Raw genomic sequence first — 20,406 nt, 5'->3', positions numbered from 1 at the left:
AACCATCTAAATTTAAAAACATTGAAAGTCAAAAATGCTTTTAGGCTGGGTGCAGTGACTCAGGCCTGTAATCCCAGCACTTTGGGAGGCCAAGGCGGGCAGATCACGAGGTCAGGAGTTTGAGACCAGCCTGACCAACATGGTGAAACTCTGTCTCTACTAAAAATACAAAAATTAGCTAGGCATGGTGACTAGCGCCTGTAATCCCAGTTATTTTGGAGGCTGAGGCAGAAGAATCGCTTGAACCCGGGAGGCGGAGGTTGCAGTGAGCCCAGATCGCGCCACTGCACTCCAGCCTGGGCGAGCGACAGAACGAGACTCCGTCTCAAAAAAAAAAAAAAGCTTTTAAATACGCCTAATCTACTTAACATCATAGCTTCGCCTAGCCTGCCTTAAATGCACTCAAATCACTTACATCAGCCTGCAGTCCTAGACAAAAATCATGTAATACAAAGCCTATTTCATAAAAAAGTGCTGAATATCTCACATGGTTTATGGAATACGGTACCGAAAGTAAAAAATAGAACGGCTATGTGGGTTCTCGAGTTATGGTTTCTACTGAACACGGATCACATTTGCATCATTGTGAAAGTCGAAGAATTAGAAGTCGAACCATCATAACTCAGGGACTTTCTGTCCTCCCTGGAGTTGGAGAATGACTGTTCAGTTTGGAAGAGGAAACTGCCTGTGCCCTCTGATCTGGCCTCTCTCCTTCTGTGGAAGCCTGTGCTTCTACTCGGCTCCCTGCCATAAAGATAGGGACCTGCCCTTCTTGGGAAGGCAGGGATTCAGGGTTGCTGAGGAAGACTGGAAACTTATAAAAACAAAACAATAGCATTTACTTATGTATTTATTTTACTGGCTTCCTTCTCTCAGTATTGTTTGTGAGATTTATTCATGCCGTTGCATGTAGCAATGGTTTGGGCATTTTCATTGTTATATCCTTCTCCATTACCTGTATAATATAAAATTTATCTATTCCACTGCTGAAAAACATTTGAATCCTTTCTATTTTTTCTATCACAAATAATGATGATATGCACATTGCTATATAGGGCTTGGGGTACACAATGTATACGTTTTTGTTATTACTTAAGTTGGTGTCTTTAAACCTTAGGCACTCGCCACTTGGGATTTTCTCCTTGTCAGGGAAACGCAGCTTATACTGAGATTGTTCAAGGCCTTAGGCAGGAAGGTGAAGTGTTATTTATTGGGCTCTCTTTAAATCAAAAGTTTTCAAGACCACTAACTCTCTGACTATAGATAGGAAAGACCTTCAGCACTGGGTCAAGGAGCAGCCTTTGACAGAATCCTTTAAAACATAAAATGGGTATTTCCTCAGCTGGTTAACTCATTTTCTACTACAGTGGAGCTAAGATTTAGGTAGAAAGAAAAATCCAAAAGTCAGATAGATAAATCCCCCTACCCCACCACACCCCACCAGTTCATACTTTGGAGATGAGGCTTGTACCAAAGATATAAAAGAAGAAACTACATTTATTTGTAAAATGTGTGCTGACTATATTGGGAAACTGTGATTAAATGAAGTTAAGGAAAATAATAATGCGATTTTTAAAGAAATGAAGAAGAAAAGAGAGAAGAAATGGAACTTCCTTACCATGATGAACCCTATGATGGCTAGGAGTATTAAGAATCAGTTCCAAGGGACCAAGGTTATTGATGACCTGTTTAAAACAGAAAGAATATTTATACATATAGTTATCATTAAATGTGTATTAGTATATAAATACATTAGAAGCTCACATAAATTAAGAGATATTGCAAGTTTCAGGGTTGGTATCAGAGAGTGGAAAAAAGTTCCTCTGAAATCTGGAATTCATATAAAGACAATAGTAATCTCAAAACTCTATTCTGAGAGGCAGCATGGTGAGTATGATGTCATGGTTAAGAGCTAGACGACTTTCAGTTCAGCTCCAAGAACCTCCACTTACTACTGTGTGATCCTCGGGAAATGACTAGGTTTTCATATCTCAGTTTTCTCATCTTTAAAATGGAAATAGTAACATATCTACATAATAATGTTGTTCTGAGGATTATGAATGTCACTGTATTACACACTACTATCACCAAGGCACATTTCCCTAAGATTTCACGTTGCATTATAGTTTTTGCCGTCCAACTATAGCTTTATTTATGGGAGCAGGGTATAACTAGGAGAGTGAAAACACTGTTATGATCTCTGGAGTTGTTTCACCCTGTAAATCAGCCATGCAGCAATGACTATTGCATCAGTAATCTACTGCATTAAGGTGATCCTACTTATTCAAATAGAATCCTAAATCATCTCTTACCTTTAGAGGCATCGTCTATCATTACATCTTAGAGGCACAATTCAAAGTCAAATATGTAAAAGGGCCTTTTTTCACAATTAAAGTTACTTCAATATCTGGTGCCTAATTCTCACATTCCTTAGTAAGAATTCCCTAGTTCTGAGTTTATAAATTCTAAAAATCATAGAAACCAGGTAGGTGTCATGAAAAAAGTACAGCAGCCCAGATGTAAGACATTTGGTATGTTATATGAATAATATTGGACAATTTGAGATCTTCCACCAACCATGGCAGATACCAAGATATTTTACTTTTCTTTATTCACAATCTAAACTGATTTATTAGAGCCTACCAATGACAAAAATCAATACATTGTGATATTTTAAGACATGACTCACTTTTAGGGTTAGCTTCCGTTTGGAGGACATATGAGGAATAAAGAAATGAGTTAAATGATGCTAAAGGGCAAAATAGTCACTGACAATTATGACATTGATATGAATTTGATAAGTCAGTGTTGCGGGAAGAAATAGAGATGGGACTGCTTAAGATAAAAAATATTTAAGATACATAACTAAATTTAAGGTGTGCACCTTTAGATATTGATTTGAACAAACCTAACATAAAAGACATTTTATAGACAATAAAGAAAAATTTATCATAAACAGGGTACTAATAGGAAAAAATATTTTCATTGGGAGTTATAATGGCATTATCATTTTGTTAGAAAATGCATTTGTTTAGCGTTGTATAACTGAAATATACACGACAGTGGATCCAGATTTTGCTATGAAATATTTTGGCAATGAAAAAACAAAGAAACAAAGGACAACTGATGCAAATGAATCAAAATCTTGAGTTTTGAAACAAAATGATGGCGATATATAAATTTATTGTTATTCTAATTTTACGAATGTTTGAAAAAATTTAAACAGAACTGCTAGCAACGTCCATAAGTCCTCACTAATCCAATTGAAAATAATTTAAATTGCCTAAGTCTCTGACATATCTCTAATTCAAAACTCTTTATCTAGCAGGGTTTGTTTTTTGGCAATCTGACATTAAAACACCCAATTTACAGTTGCTCAATAAATGTGAATAGGTGGGGTGACCACATCCTCAGCTTGTGGCATCACGTACCCTCTTAAAATGGAAGCTGTGGCAATGTTGCCACATGTCAATGCGGATCCTTCTCTGGGACAGAAGCCATCATCATCATCTCCCTATTAGGCACATTGTTTACCCACCTGAAAGAGTTCTTGTCGCTCTCCCTGTTGCCCAGCTGCTAAGGGATTTCCACTTTCCATTTCAGAACGGACAGAAATATTTGCATGCAGAAGACTGTATACCTTGTTTTATATGTCAATTTAGCCCTCCCTCGTCCAGAATTGGTGGGTTCTTGGCCTCGCTGACTTCAAGAACGAGGTCCCGCGGACCCTCGCGGTGAGTGCTACAGTTCTTAAGGGCAGCTCGTCTGGAGTTGTTCCTTCCGATGTGTCTGGAGTTTCTTCCTCCAGGTGGGTTCCTGGTCTCGCTGGCTTCAGGAGTACAGCTGCAGATCTTCGCAGTGAGTGTTACAGTTCATAAAAGTGGCTCGTCGTGAGTTTCGAGGGTTCAAGTAATCTTGCTGGCTTGAAAAGTGAAGCTGCACACCTTCCCGGTGAGCATTACAGCTCATAAACGCAGCAGGGACCCAAAGAACGAGCAGCAGCAATACGTATACTGCAAAAAGCAAAACAACAAAGCTCCCACAACGTGGAAAAGGACTTCAGCAGCCTGCAGCTGCTTGCTCCGGTGGCCTGCTTTTATTCCCTTATCCGGCGCCGCCCCCCATCCTGCTGATTGGCCCATTTTACAGAGAGCTGATTGGTCCATTTTACAGAGAGCTGATTGGTCCATCTTACAGGGAGCTGATTGGTCCGTTTTACAGAGAGCTGATTGGTCCATTTTGATAGAGTGCTGAGTGGTGCGTTTACAAACCTTTAGCTAGACACTGAGTGCTGATTAGTGCGTTTGGAATCCTTTAGCTGGACAGAAATGTTCTTCAAGTCCCCCCACCTGATTAGCCAGCGACTGAGTGCTAATTGGTGTGCATTTACAAACGTTTAGCTAGACATAGACTGCTGATTGGTGCGTTTACAATCCTTTAGCTACACAAAAGTGCTCCAAGTCCCCACCGGTCCCAGAAGCTCCTGGCTTCACCTCTCACTGGCACCCGCCAGGGAACTTTGCGGCACCTATCCTGGGCACTCCCGCAGCCCAGAGGGAGCTCTCCCAGACAACCAAGGGGAAAAGAGGGGAAGCGAGAAAGAGACGCAGACCCGCCATCGTGGCCTACGACCCCGCGAAGAGGGAATGGCGGTCCGCGCATGGGACCCAGACACTGATCAAGCCCAGCAGGCGCCGGCTGGCCGCGCCTAGTGCGCGGCCCACCGAACCCGCACCCACCCGGAATCCGCGCCGGCCCGCGAGCGCCTCGCGCAGCCCCGGCTCCCGCACCTTTCTCGCCCTCCACACCTCCTCGGAAGCAGAGGGAGCCGGCTCCGGCCTCGGCCAGCCCCACAGAGGGGCCCCCACAGCGCAGCGGCGGGCTGAAGGGCTCCTCGAGCGCGGCCAGAGCAGACGCCGAGGCCAAGAAGACGCCGAGAGCCAGCAGGGGCTGCTAGCACGTTGTTACCTCTCACTACCTACCTTCCTTTCCTCTTTCCTTCTTTCTTCATCCCTTCTTCCTTTTCTCCCCACCTCTCCCTGTCTGTCTTTCTCTTTCTTTTTTCTAATCTGGGGTGCTATCCACTATTTTTAAAGTTATTTCCATGAGAGATATATTTTGACCTCCAAACAGCAGAACTTTTGATTAATTCATACAATGGAGCTCGTTTATACACCAAAGATTATCTGTATTTTTAATTTCAGGTGTTTAAAATACTGTGAATATATAGCTCTTATAAGAGAATACATTCCTATGAAGTAAAGCATACACTGTTAATAACCAGGAATTGGGAAGAAGGTACAGATAAATAACCCTGTATTTTATTGGACTACATTGCTTTCTACTTGGTGAAAAACTATTTGTTAAGAAAAATGGTGAAGAGTAGAGAACAAGAAAGTGGGGATCCTCAGCAGTCAGGACATTGAAATCTGATGCCTTGGTTGGGCTTTGCATCTACGACAGAGAACCAGATGGGAAAGGAGAAAACCATTTTACCCTTGTTTGTCTCTTTGGTGCCTAACATGAGTTACAAAAACAAACAACAAATGTGGGTGGAGAGGACTACACTGACCAGCTTCTGCTCCCCAGATGCATTTCTGATCCTAGGCCCTGGCGTGTGTGCAGCCAGATGTAAAGCCACACAAATGGTGAGTGCATGCAGATGATTGGAGCCTTGGCTGAGTGCACTATTTTTTTTTAATGTCAAGCTCTTTATTGCAGTGAAAATCTTTTGCTCCTGCAGGCGAAAGCACGGTGATATCAATATTGAAAGTTCGTTTTTAAAAAAATAGTTAAAAGCCAAGTACAACACAGTCAACCACAGATAAAATTTCCTGGTAGTGCCTATGAGTACCTTGGAGCTGGGGAAGACCACCTCTGAGTGAGAGATGATTCATCATTCCGACAGCCCAGTCAGAACCTCTCATGTAAAAAACTCTTCCAATTCAAAGTCATGGAGAATTCATTAATATTTAATAAGGGTTGAGCATAACGACTTAATTATTGCCTATTTTTTGCAAATTCAGGCATTTGGCAATTCGACAACATCTAGCTTTGAATCACTTCCTGAAAATATGTTACTCTGGGAATAATTGTAGCAATTCTCATTTTTAGAAGTTATTTGTGTTAATTTTTTAGACATAGATGGGTTTATTTAAATTATCAAATCTTAGGACATACAGAGGGCTTCAATATAACATAGTCCAATACTTCATTCTTTAAAAAAACCCATAAAACTGAAACTCCGAGAGGTTAAACTACTAGTTTAAGTTTAATCAGCTTGGAATAAGCCCTAAAGCCTTTCCGATTTCAGCTCATGAATCTTTCTACTTATCTATTACACTGTTTTTAAGACGTACAGCAATTTTCCATTGAATAAAAATGATTTAAACTTTTAGAACTTTAATAGAAAATGATAATTAATTCCTTTTATATTTCATATTAGTTAAAATGATGCCAGGTATTTATAAAGATCCCAGGGATTTCAGCTTCTAAACCTCCCCATATGGTATTTTAGGAATTTTTGATGCCCCTTTGGTCTCTGAAGCAATGCTCTAAATATTGTATTCTGTAACTTGTTTTTTCTTGATCTTATAACTTGAGAACTATGGATGCCTAGAAGGGCCGTGAAGGGGTTCAGAAAGTCAGGAAAACCCTGAAGTTTTAGATGAAATTTTATAAATAAGCACCTAAGGTATTTTTCTGGGGAGAAATTCTAGAATTTCTATTATATACTGAAAAGGAAACATGAGTTCGTAAAGCTTTAAGAGCCAATGTCCTAAACAGAGTTGACTAGGTTATTTCCTTTGCCTTTCTTAGTTATATTGTGTTGTCAGTTTACAGATCAGTAAAACCTGAGTGCTAATTTCTCACCCAAACTTCACAGAAACTTAAAACATTTTGGGGGGGCACATTTCTTAAAATTGTTAAATTTTTCAGACTATTTCTTAAGCTATTTTATTTGTATAGTAACAAATTATAAATATATAAATAATACAAATAACAATTTTGTAACAGTAAGCTCCATGATGATTCACTTTCATTCAACAAAAATGCTCTGGACAATTTCTTGGAATGATCACAAACTCCTCATTTCTTCCTCTCCAATCTCTGGTGAAAGTGGGGAAGAAGAGTTAAATATAAAAGCAAGAGAAGAGGGAGCCATGAGACCATCGTTATCTCATTATGTCATTTCCCCTGACCAAAAATAAAATGAAGCCAAATAAAAAGACTCCTTGTAATGAACCAATGTCCAAAACTTTCAGAGTCCAAAGCTGTTCACATTCTTTCTGGATAGTGATTTCTAATGTTCTCTTTCTTCTCCGACTAAGACCTTAACCTTCTATCTTAACATTTGGAATCCTGCTTTCTTTTCAAGACCAATTCTCCAAGCACTCTTCTTGATTTTTCCAATGAGAGTTCTTTTTCCTTTCTCTGAATGCATATTGAGAGATCATTAATTCTCATGTCTTCCAGTTCTGTGTGCTAGTTACTTGTTTTCATTTCTCATACTATATTACAAATTTCATGAGGATAAAAATTGTGCCTTACCATTCTCTGTGTCTCTCAGGTCACATACAACATTGCTTACACATCGTGATTGTTTGACAATAGTATATTCAATAGATAAATCCCCCTTACTCCTCTCATACTTATTTCTTTATAGCAGCGGTTCTCAAATTAGGGTGATTACCACCCCCCCAGGCAATTTTGGCAATGTTTGGAGATAATTTTAGTTGTCATAACTGGGAAAAGTGCTACTGGCATCTAGTGAGCAGTGGTGGGTTTAGTGCTGTTAAACATTCCACAATGAATAGGACAAGTCCCCATAATAAGAATTATCTGGTGCAAAATGTCAATAGTGCTGAAGTTGAAGAATTCTGTTTTGTGGGTATGAGTGTCTTTCTGTGCTCCAGACCTTTACTGTTCAGGAGGAAAACACTGTATAATTTCTGTGTTCTAATCTGGGAGTTGGTGAGAGGGATGTCGTAGGGAGTGAGTGTGGTGGTCATTACCAGGACCAGAGGCAAAGCGTGAGTCTGGAGCTCTTGGAGTTTGAAGCCAGGAATGAAAGTCCAAGCATGATCTTTGATCAAGTGAGTTGGGCAAGTTAAGATAAAAAGCTAAAATGAAGGAGCCAAAACAAACAAACAAATAAACAAACAGAACAAACAGAAAATCACAGAGCAAGGAACTGTAAAACTGGATAATGAGGTGATTAAATTCTGGTGATCATTGGCAAGTGAGTGCCATAAATTATTTTTATGTTATCTGAGTTCAGTTTTATGAGAGCTTCAGTTTCAAATGAAAGTAGCCAGAGATGGAAAAGTGATTATGAAATTTCTTTTGAGAATCCTTATGACCCGCCCTACCCTGCACTCACACATTAAGTTGAGTAACGTAGAGACCTAAAAGGTTAATGAAACTCCCATTGTATCTAGCTGACCAGTCTGAAATAATTTTCCTATGGAAATTGATAATCTATCTACATGTGATAAATTAATTAAACGCTTACTCTGATCACAATTTTTTTCATGATACAATTTTCAGAAGTTTTCTCACTACCTTACATTACCTAAAAAATGTAATTCTGTGTCTTGTGTGTTTCCCATTTAAATTGAAAAATACTTTAGAGTTGAATTCTACAAAGCATCAAAATAAATATTCTAAATAAATGTCCTGTCTGAAATTATTTTGTATACAGTTAACTTATTCCATTCTATATAATTCATAGTTATTTCTCTTGATTCATTTGATTGGCAAACATTGACTAGTTAGATTTTTGTGGCTTGGTTAAAAGTAGAGATGCAATTAACTGGTGATTTTAGTTAGAGAACAAGACTTATCTTCATCAAAAATATTCAGTTTGTTCAAAACAAATAATTTTGTTTGTTTGAATTGCTTGGAAATTTGCCTCCTCTTACCTCATTCTGACTATTGAGGTTGGAGAAGAGACTTTCCAAATATTGGGAATGTCACATAATATTTCTATTATTCAATTTTTACATCTGCAAATGGATACTAAAATACTAGAATATGTTATTGAAAAGTCATAGGAATATTTATAACCACTTACTTTTCAGAAAGAAGGCATGCATCTATGGTTAATTGTAAAGTTCATCCCAAATAAAAGATGCTTACAAATATTTATGATTCTTATCTGAGAGGGAAAAATCATAATAGGGAAAATATATCCTAAAAAGCGTGTGTTTTACAGAACCCTCTTTATAAACATGCATGTGCAAAATGATATGCTAAATGCTGAGGAATGACTGGGTTTGGGTGAAGTGAAATGAAATCTCCATAGCAGGATAAATGTCTGCATTTAGATGAGCATAGGTTAGAGTGACAACAGTGATTATAACTAGCCAAGACTTTTCGTTACAGCGTCATGCATGAATGATGTTCCAGCGGAGCCCAGACCACTGTGGGTCTCCTTAATCACTGCCGTCAGTATTTAAGGGAAATACTAAGCCAGCCTCTCATACATTTATTATCTGATATGAAAATCTTTGTCATGTTAGATTCAGCTGAGAAAGATATGCTTAAAATGAAGTTTGAAAATGACAATTTTTAGAGATTAATTTTCAGGTAAATTAGTGACGATTCAGTGTAAGCCAAGTCTAAAATTAAATGAACTAATATGTACGCCATAATTACTTGGCTTTTTCCTGGCCAATTTTCTTCTCCCATACCTCACTTCTGTTCCTCCTCCTCTTCTTTTATTTTTTTTCTCTCTCTTCTTCTCTTTTTGTTCATTTATTCTTTCATCTATCTATCTGTATCCATCTATCTTATCTATCTAAACGTGTGTGTGCATATGTACAAAAATTTATTTGGAAAGATCTTTATAAATATTCACTATAGGCTCACGCATACTTATCTAAAAAGTGTGTAGTAATAAATATTTCTGTGTTCCTTCAATAAGATATTCCCATATTTATTCTCATTTGCAGATGGAAAACCTGAAGGGCACAAATATTATGTATTATAGTCATATATTTAAACTTATTAAGTATATTTATCATATGTACTAAATATTAAATATATATTCAAATGCTGAACAATTACTGTTTTAAGTACCAAACTACCAATAAGGGTTTTCTATCAACACTACCAATAATCTATTTCAGAGCATTAAAACCTGTACTTATAAATTCTTATCAGAATCTCTTACTCAAAGCTATTTGCATAACAAGAGAGCAAGAAGTCTCTTGTCAGCCAGTTCATTTATTCTGCAAATATTTATTGAGTTTCTAGGGACTTCACTAGGTTTTAAAAGTAAAAAGAAATGTAATACACAAGCATTGCCTGCAGGAAATTTACACTCCAATGGACCTTTCAATGAAAAGTTTTAACTATATCAGAAAAAAAAGATTTTACAAACAAATTACCTTTTCCACATAATTTTGTTTTCTCTTGGGACTGATGAAAAAAATCACTCATTTTTCTTTATTTTTCAATTACTATTTCACAGTAGAGATATTTGAATTTATAATCAATTTGAACTTATAACTGGCAAAAGCATTGTCTAGTAAGAAGCAAAATGGGTTCCCTTTCCAAGTCTCAAGCTGAAAATTACTTTTAGTGTAAATGTGTGCTTTTATTTAGTTTCCTGTAGTGCAGCTTTGCAAATACTCTCATTGGTTATTCCTGAAGAGAGTTTAGATTATTCTTTCTTGCTCCTAAATTTCTTCAACTGATTGTACAGAAATTGAAAGAATCTGTATGGGTTTCATTTATTCTCTGGTTATTTATTGAGTACAAGGTACTGCAGTACGATCTTTCAAGAGGTCATAGAGTGAAACAATGGAAATTACATTTTAATGTCTACTAATTTATCTATTTATTAATTTAAAGGTAGAATAAATGACGTCAGCATTTATTGTTTGAATATACATAAAAATATGCTTTTATACTATCAATAAAGTCTACAGCAATTCTCATTTAAAGTTTTAGAAAAAGAATAAAATCCATGAACACTGTAAGTCAACATATTAAAATAGTTTCTTGTTCTGAATTAGTTGATCTTTAAACACTTATCGTTTTACTTGTTACGAGCTTAATCAACTTGAACGTTTATGGATACATTTATATTATAGAGCATCTGGTGATGAAATGTAAAACTAAAATCTTAATTACTTCTTCCACTATTTCTGCTGTGTTAATTCAAGACAACCACACAAGTATTTAGACAGATGGTAGCGGCGGCCATATTAGCCTCTGATTTATCCACAGGGAAGGAAGAGAAAGCAGAACTCTTAGGATATGTGCTTGTCTGCCTAGTTTCACACTTTGAAATGCTGGACAAATGCTGATTTATTCACGGCCAAATGTTTTCCTGTTTGATTAGGCAGTTTTCTACTTCAGTAAGCATGTAATATGGAGGTAGCTGAATTTCCACACTAAGGAGTGAAAAAACAATATTTATAGTTTGGAAATAAAACAATCTGGAGGAATCAGGACTGTTGGGATCATAAAGAGCTTCATAGGGAGTAAATTTCTGATGAATCCATACCACGGGGATAAAGAGTTAAAGGCTTAGTTTTAATGAAGAATGGGACTAGGTTATGTTTATACAATAAAGAAAAGTTTTAAAGGATTGCGTTTATAATAAATTATCTTGAAGGCTGATTCTTGTCACTTATGATTACATTATTCCTCAAACAAAAAGACAAGAGCAGGACAAGCTAGCATTTTATTTGAATTTGTTTCAGCATATCTTTTGAATAACACTTTTGGTTTCTAATTGGAAAAATGAATACAAGTAACTGTTAAACAAGTTCTCTCATAGGAGAATAGGTTATTTTGTTATTTTTAAACAACCTGGAGTAAATTTACAGAAGAAAAACTGGAAACATTTATAGGTTTAACAATCTCAAACTTCATTCTTATGTAACATCATTTTATATTTACAGATTTAGGCATCCAGTGATAAATGGAATCATGCTAGTATGAGTAATAATAACATTATTTGAAAAGAAGGCAACTGAAAAACTGAAAGGTTAAGCAATCCATGTCCAAACCTCCAATCTACAGTCTTATGGTACAAGCTCCATACTTCTGACTCTTTCTAAAACTCACTGTATTGTGACTGCCATTATGATCATATTCCCAATTTCAGGTGTGACTTCTACTGATTAGTCAACAAATATTAATGGATTGCCAACCGAGTATGTGCCTGACATCATCTGGGCATTAGATACTTTAGTAAACAAAGCAAACACGAATCTACATTTTAGCTTCCATTCTCAAATGTTAGATGTCTTTGTCATCTATTATAAACTTTTATCTGTTAACAAATATTTCAGATACTAATATTTTAAAGTCAAATATTATACATTCTCAAACACTAGATTAGAATCTATAAGGACTTACACGTCTTAAGTTCATTTGCCCTGTCATTTCCATTTGCATAGCTTCCTGCTATGGACAAGCTATCTTACTAAAGCATATCCCTTCCCTTGTCCTCTTAGGGATTAAAAATATATATTATTAATACATCCATTCTGACTCAGGTCTTTCCTATGAGTACATTCTTCTTGTTGCTTTCTGTGCCTCCTGCCAATAAACAAACATTGTAGACAGTCTACTTAACACAATCAGTGCATTCATTCATTAAAAAGATGTTTGCTGGTGGTGATCTAAGCTTTGCACACTGGGAAAACAAAAATTAATACAACATAGTTATTATCCTCAAGAAGTTTACTGTCAGCTTCTACGTTCATGATGCTCAAAATTTATTCCATTTACATTCAGTCTAATGCTTGTTCAAAATGCAAATTCCTACCTTTGCTCACCAGAGATTTATTTTATGTAGTTCTTGGAAGGGAGCAATCATTCTGTATCTTGATAAGCACTCACATTATTCTGATGCATGCAGGTGACCCTACCCTTGCTTCAATTCTAGTTCGGACTTTATGAACCAATTCTAAAATGTAGTCATTTGGCTTTTTCAAAATAAGTACTATTCATTGAAAACATATTATGTTCCAAACTATGAGCTTTACATTTGTTATTTCATTAATCCACATAACACTCTTATGGGTATGATTACTGTTACTTAACAGATTTGGGAGCAAGGTCAGAGAATCTAAATAAGTTTAGTAAATAGTCATATTCATTCATTCATTCAAAAAACACTATCTTTTAGGTTCTGAGAACAAAGTAGTAAACAAGCTGGACAAATGCCTAATTAAGCTAAAATAGGACAGATTTCTCTTCGATTTCAAAATGTATAAAATTATTCATTATGTCATACTAATGTCTTATCCCTGAAATGTTCTCTTCTTCAATTTGGCAAATTAATTTCCATCATGTTCCTTGTGTCTAAGAGCTTAAATTCAAATCCTTTCACAACAGACATTTTTTAATAAAGATTCATGAAATTTTAGACAGTCCAGCTTCAGGTAGGTCAGTAAAACTCTTCCAACTTTGGTTCTTTATTTTCTGTTGGGAAAGACTCACTACAACTCAGCAGATTCTCAAAGGAGGGTGTGATCCTAAAATTGTTAGTGACAAGGGTGCCAGTTCAGGTCAGAAGACTCAAAAGGCCCCTTTGTTTGGAATAACACACACACACACACACACACGTATATTCCATATATGTACATATGTACACATGTGTGTATATATATGGAATATACATATGTGTGTGTGTGTGTGTGTGTGTGTGTGTGTATATATATATGTATGTATTCCAAGCAAAGGGGCCTTTTGAGTCTTCTGACCTGAACATATGTACATATATAGACACATATGTGTACACATAGACACATATGTGTCTATATGCACACATAGACACGTGTGTATATGTACACATATAGGCACATGTATACACATATATGTATATGTATATGTGATCCTAAAATTGTTAGTGACAAGGGTGCCAGTTCAGGTCAGAAGACTCGAAAGGCCCCTTTGTTTGGAATACACATACATACATACATATATATATATATATATATATATATACACACTTATATGTATCTTTCATTATATTTGCATAAACACTAGAAATGCATACATGAATAAGCAAGGGGGTGATGAATTATCTGAAAAGGTAACTATAGAATAGAAGGAAAGACTATTTTACAGAGAACAAGAAATGTATAGGATTTCCATTAAAGATGGGCTACAAGAGAGAACAAGAAGCCAAAGGTGACATCAATATTTGATCTTGATGTTGACTTCAGAGAAATGGAAGCAAAGTAGAAAAGTAGATGATTTAAGGTGATAAAAGTCATAATAAAATACATTTTAGATATGCAGATTCAGGGTAGTAGCAAATATTTCTAAGAATATGTGAAGTAAGGTATTGGAAACATTGATTTGAAACCCATAAGCATCTTCATTAATATTTAACACTAGTAATCATTATCAACAATCAATAGAATTTTTTATTTAGATACAATGCTTATTAAAATTTATGTGTGTGTATATTTGTATGTGAAATATGTTTACATATACACACAAACACAGTAACAAATGAGAAACTTTTTTGCTATCATGGAATTCGGAGAATAATGAGAGAGACAGAGAGTTAAGCAACAAATACAACACAGTGGCATAAGAATTAAACTTCACTATTATTATTAATAATTAGATGCTTCCCATGTGCAGAAACTAATGTGTTATCTAATTTATGTCTCCAAACAGAGCTCGTGCTCCTAACTCTTAACTACCAATATGGAAATAGAAATACACACAGAGTTAGTGTAAAGAAAAGTACATCGAGCTCTTACTAGGAGGTAAAAGAAAGATGTTGCAGAGGAAGTGGTAATTGGGTTGCATCATGAAGTATGTTTTAAAAAAGGTTATCACAGAGATAACATGTGCAAATACAGATAACCCGCAAGTATTTCAGGAAGCAAATAGCAGGGCAGTTTAGCTGTACTGGCTGACTTACGGGATGGGATGGAAATTGTAAACAAGAGTCATTTTCTAAGAGCCCTGAAATCTATTAATGAATTTAAGGGTTTTGATTTTATCTTGGGGACAAGAGAAAGTCATTTAAGAATTTTTTTCTCATGTTAGGAGTACCCTAATATTATTTGGGTTCTAAAATAATCATCACAATTGTTGTATGAAAATATATAGGAGAGGGCAGAGTGTGTAGCTGTAAAAAAACCAGAATTCTGTTGTAACTATCTATGTAACTGATGAAGGATTATAAATTCAGGTAGGGCAATACAGATGGAAAGGGCAAGAGGTATTAACGAACTATTTAGGAGGACAACTCAACCAGTGTATAATGAATGTTTTAAGAGTGAATGGCTGTGTTATTAACAACTATGCCAGAAAAAATAAGTACACATTGGGACTGTTTCAAGCAATCTGAGACATATGACACCGTAGCTGTAAGAGATGTAAAATCAGTGATATAGGATTTCAGAGGAGGAAAGGAGAGAGAATTGTTTACCAGGCTTTGAATCATGGTTCTGCTACTAACTAACTGCAACAACAGTAGGCAAGTTACATAACCTCTGTATAGTTGTTTCCTCACTTTGAGTGGGGACCACGGGTTGTGTGATAATTAAATAAGTAAATACATGTAAAATATTTAGCATAATGACTAACACATGGTCTGAACTGTATAGTGGTTTGTTCTTAACAGGGGACACATTTTCTGGGGAAGGGAGAATTTGAGTTGGGCCTTGAAGAATGTATGGAATACTAGGATATGGAAAATATGAAAAGAAGAGAAAATGCAAAGATTGGGTATTAGATGAATTTGAGAAATGGAAAATGGCCCAGTTTTATTGAGCTGCACAGTATGGAAAGTAATGAGACATAGACCAGGAGATACAGTTGGAAGGCGGTACACAAAGAACATGAAATGAAAGGAATTTAGACTTTATTCAGTAAGAAATAGAACATCACCGAAGTATTTTCATCAGGGCTGGCCTCTGAAAATAGGTTAGATTTTAAGATGGGGGAAGTAAATTGTGGGTAAAGTATACACAATTATTTGGTACAGGAAGAATTACAACTGATCTTGGCCTTAGCCAATGACCTTGATCTTTTAACTCTATCATATCAGTTCTTTATGAACTCTGCTGCCACCCGCCAGGGTCTAACGAGTGAAATGCAGATAAATGTATTGTTTGAGGGAAAAGTGTGACAAGTGAATTAAGTATGGTCAAAATTTATCTCCCATGCATGCTGTGTCGCCTTATATAAATCATAGAATATCAACGTTCTTAGCCTTAAAAGGAAGGAGGTTTGATCACAGAGTTTGATGAATATAAAAAAATTAATTTTCTGACTTTCTATTAAATTTCTGGAATGGTTTCCTGCTGCATATATGTCCACCCATACCCTTAAAATAAAGCCCCATTACTGAATTCATTCTTTACAACCTGTAAAACTTTAATTATCCTTCAGAGATTCAAATTATTTTGTGAGAATTAAATGAGCAATTTTTGCTTGGCACGTACTGGATGCTTAATACATGGCGGCTATTTATTACAACATTAAGATCAGAAATGACCATTGTAGAGGGAAACTGCATAGTGTAGTAGATTAGAGCAAAGAATATGGAGTCTGACTACTTTGTACAAACCCCAGGTTTGACACTTACTAATCATATGGCCCAGGGTGAGTTACTTAGTATATTTAATTGGAGCTAATACCACTACAAATTCTAATGAGTTGTTATTGAAAATTTAATGTGAAAATACTTCCTGAAAAATAATGAATACTGGATAGGCTCACAATAAAATAAATAAATAAATAATAAATAAATAAATAAATAATAAATAAATAGAAATGATACTCATTAAATTTTCTTTGGAATATGTCAGTCCAATTATCAGTAACTATAAGTAACTGAGAATTCTTGGGCTAAGACCACTGTACCTGTGCTTCTAAACTTCAGTCCTTTTAAAATATGTTCTTCAAAATTAGCTAATTCTTCCTGAAGAAAATTGTAACTCTTTTTCCACCATTTAACTTTTTTTATTATGTACATAAGACTAGGATACTTAGTCTTATATATAGTAACAAGATACTACAAGAATAGCAATAGATTCTCACTATTGTGGTCTGTGGACCACAACAATTGAAATATTTTAAAAAATACGTTGAACTTGTCATATGTAATAATCTGTACATTAATCAGTTTATAGATCAAAAAAATAACAAAAAAACCCTAAGCAATGTACTTTATGATTAGAATCCCAAATTTTTATAGTTAAGAATGCATTTTTTTTTCCCTAAAGTAAGTTGGGGATTCATTAATTATTTAAGTCTTAAATTTTATTGCATTTATTTATATTAATAATTCATATTAAATAAAATATCTATTGCATTAAAATTATGTCACAAAATGTATGTGAATAATCATGATGGCTAAGAGTGGTTAGTAAGTGATATACAGTAAAACAGGTATCTAGATTTCAAAAAAGATAAAGTAACAAACAATACTGAAAACACTTTTTAGTAATTTCTATGTGATAAATTACAAGTAAGTAATATCATTTCTATAATGTAAACTGCATCTTTCATTTTGTGGCCTTTGGGATTAAATTGCCTGAGTTCAACTCCAGATTTTATTTGTTACTGTGACTATAAACTTGGGCAGAGTTCTTTACCTTCTTTGCATTCTTGTGCTTGAGTTTCAAGCACTATTTTAATTGTCAGATTGAAACATGAACTACATTTTTTAATCCTCAAAACAATGTATACACTATGGTTGAATGTCCCCTCCAAAACTCATATTGAAACTTATTTGCTATTGTGACAGAGTTAAGAGTTGAGATCTTTAAGATGTGATTAGGTCACAAGGGTTTTGTCTTCATGAATTTATTAATACTATTACTGCCTAAATGGGAGGTGAGTTAGTTATTTGAAGAATGGGTTCCTGATAAAAGGATAAATTTGCACCCTATTTGCTCTCTGTATTGCATGATTGCTTGCCCTCTGCCATGTTATATCTCAGCATGAAGGCCCTCAACAGATGCCAGCACCTTGATCTTGGACTTTGTAGCCTCTAGAACTTTGAGCCAAATAAACTTCTATTATTTATAAATTACCCAGTCTGTGGTATTCTGTTATTGCAACAGAAAACAGACTATGACACTTTGTATTGTTATTATCCTCATTACCCATAGGAGGAAACTGAAGCACAAGAAGGTAAAGGACTCCGTGCAAGTTCATAGGCACAGTTGACAAATAAAATCAGGAGCCAAACTCAGGCACTTTAATCCCAAAGGCCACAAAATAAAAAATGCAGTTTACATTAAAGAAATGATTTACTTATTTGTAATGTAAGTTGTTTTTTAAAAAAGCATGAGATGACTAATTGTGTGTTTACAATATTCATATTAAAGTTTTTATAATCATAGTATATGATATATTAAAAAAATCTCCCAGGCAACATATTTCCTTACACGAAATAAATATTTAATTTGATAACGAAGATGTGCCAACTAGATTAATAATTCCAATACATTTCCTGTCTACACAAATAGTGAAATAACAGCTACAGAAATTTAATATTCACTAAACACGTTTCTCTACAATCATTACTTAAAATTCATATCACAAATAGTATGTATTTTTTCTTTCTTGATGTGTTATTTAAAAGATAAACAAAATGGAGATAGTTACCTAAAAAATGTATCTTTACACATGACTGGATCTTGAGTAAATTTAATTTAATTTTGAAGATTAGATAAATACTCTTAGACTTCCATTAATTTTGGATACTAAAGCGCAATAAGCAAAACACTCTATTATCTGTGTCCTCAGAAGTCAGATCTCCTAAGTCTCTGCTCATCCCGCTACCACTCTATTGCATTTGCTGCTATAGAGTAAAATTTTTCTATTCTTCTCTATATCTGTTAGCTTCTGAAAACTTCTGGTTTCTATTATCTCATAGTACATATTACTTCATAATTCTGCTGCACATTTCTTACGCTTTCTCATTTTGCACATTGCATCCTTGTAGCTCTCTTGTACTCTAATTTCTATTGCCCTTTGCTGTTTAGGTCTCTCATAAATATATCTCCAGACAAAAGGACTAATTGGGGCAGTTATCTGAGTATAGAGTGTTGCTGAGAAGAATTTGTTTTCCTGATAGCTTGTCAATTACATCACTGTACGGGCAGTGTATGCACTAGGTTAGGAGTCGTAGGCCAAATTTAAGGATACCAAAAGTGACTGGAAATATAAGGGGGAAATCCTAGAAAGGATAGGATTTCCTTTCTAGGAAAGGGAGCCATAATATCTGCATACAAAGTGCCCTCAAAGCCTGGCTGACTCTTAAATTACTCATATGTTGGGCAAGACACTAAGAAACCTGATGAAAAACTCGGAGGTTGAAAAGTTGTCAAATTGCTGAGCAGAGATTTCAATTGCTGTCTGGTGCTAGCAAAAGAGAATTGAGAGTTCAAATCCTGCCAAGTGAGAGGGGCTTTGTAAACACCTCCAGCATTTCATTATTAAAAAAAAAAAAAAAAAAAAAAAAAAAAGACAAGGCTTGCCCTAAACTTGAAGATCACCAAGGATAAGGAATATGCCCTAAGACTAAAGGCAGTGCCAAAAATCCCCACATATCCTAACAGTGTATAAGTCAAAGTCTCCAAAAATACAGGGTAGTTAGCCAATTATTTCACCTCCTCCTAGAATAACAATAAGGTATGGTCAGATGGACAAAACAGAATCTAGAGTCTTTACAACAAATCTGCCATAATGATTTACATACAATATTAACAATAAATTACTAGATGTACAAAGAAAAAATACAAATGCGATTCATATCAAGTAAAATAACAGTCAACTGAAGTAGACCTGAATATGAACCAGATATTGGAATTAACAGACAAGAATTTTTAAATAATTATTACATTTAGGATATAAAGCCAAAATAGTCACAGTAAGTGAAAGAGACTCTCAGCAGAGAAAAAGAAACTGTTTATTAAAAAAGCCAAATTCTAGAACATAAATGTATAATATCCAATGTGAGAAATACACTGAATAGATTCAATAGCAGCTTGGAGAAAGTAGGTAAAAGATTAAATAAACTTGAAGACAAATTAATATGTTATTCAATCGGAATACAAGAGAAAGTAAAATCTTAAAAATTACAGAGCATTTCTGATCTCTAAGGTAGTATCATGCAGAATATACATGTAATTGATGTTCCCAGAGGGGAGTATTAAGAGAAAGGGACAGAAACAATGTTTAAGAAAATCATGACCAGAACCCCTTAACTCCGAATTTGATTTTCAAAGCACATACTTGTAAGCCCCAGATTAATATTTTTTAAATACCACAGTGGCACATTATAGTCAAACTGCTAACATTTTAAAAGGAAGAGAAAAATTTTGTAAACATCTAGCAATGAAAAGACACATTACCTTCGGTATAACAATGATATGAAAACTGAATTATTAGAAAAAA

At 35.2% G+C, this 20,406-nt stretch overlaps 1 protein-coding gene across 1 annotated transcript in view; it reads right to left on the bottom strand.

Annotated features, from left to right (window-relative positions):
• Positions 1–20,406, bottom strand: part of AGMO (alkylglycerol monooxygenase) — a 345,679-nt gene that overhangs the window by 178,347 nt on the left and 146,926 nt on the right. The window contains 1 exon segment of the mRNA XM_032753455.1: positions 1,619–1,685. Coding sequence (XP_032609346.1) covers positions 1,619–1,685 — 67 coding nt within the window.

The sequence above is a fragment of the Hylobates moloch genome, unplaced genomic scaffold (assembly GCF_009828535.3).
Source record: "Hylobates moloch isolate HMO894 unplaced genomic scaffold, HMol_V3 SCAFFOLD_1, whole genome shotgun sequence".
Taxonomy (NCBI): Eukaryota; Metazoa; Chordata; class Mammalia; order Primates; family Hylobatidae; genus Hylobates; species Hylobates moloch.
This window is presented reverse-complemented; position numbering and strand designations above follow the sequence as displayed.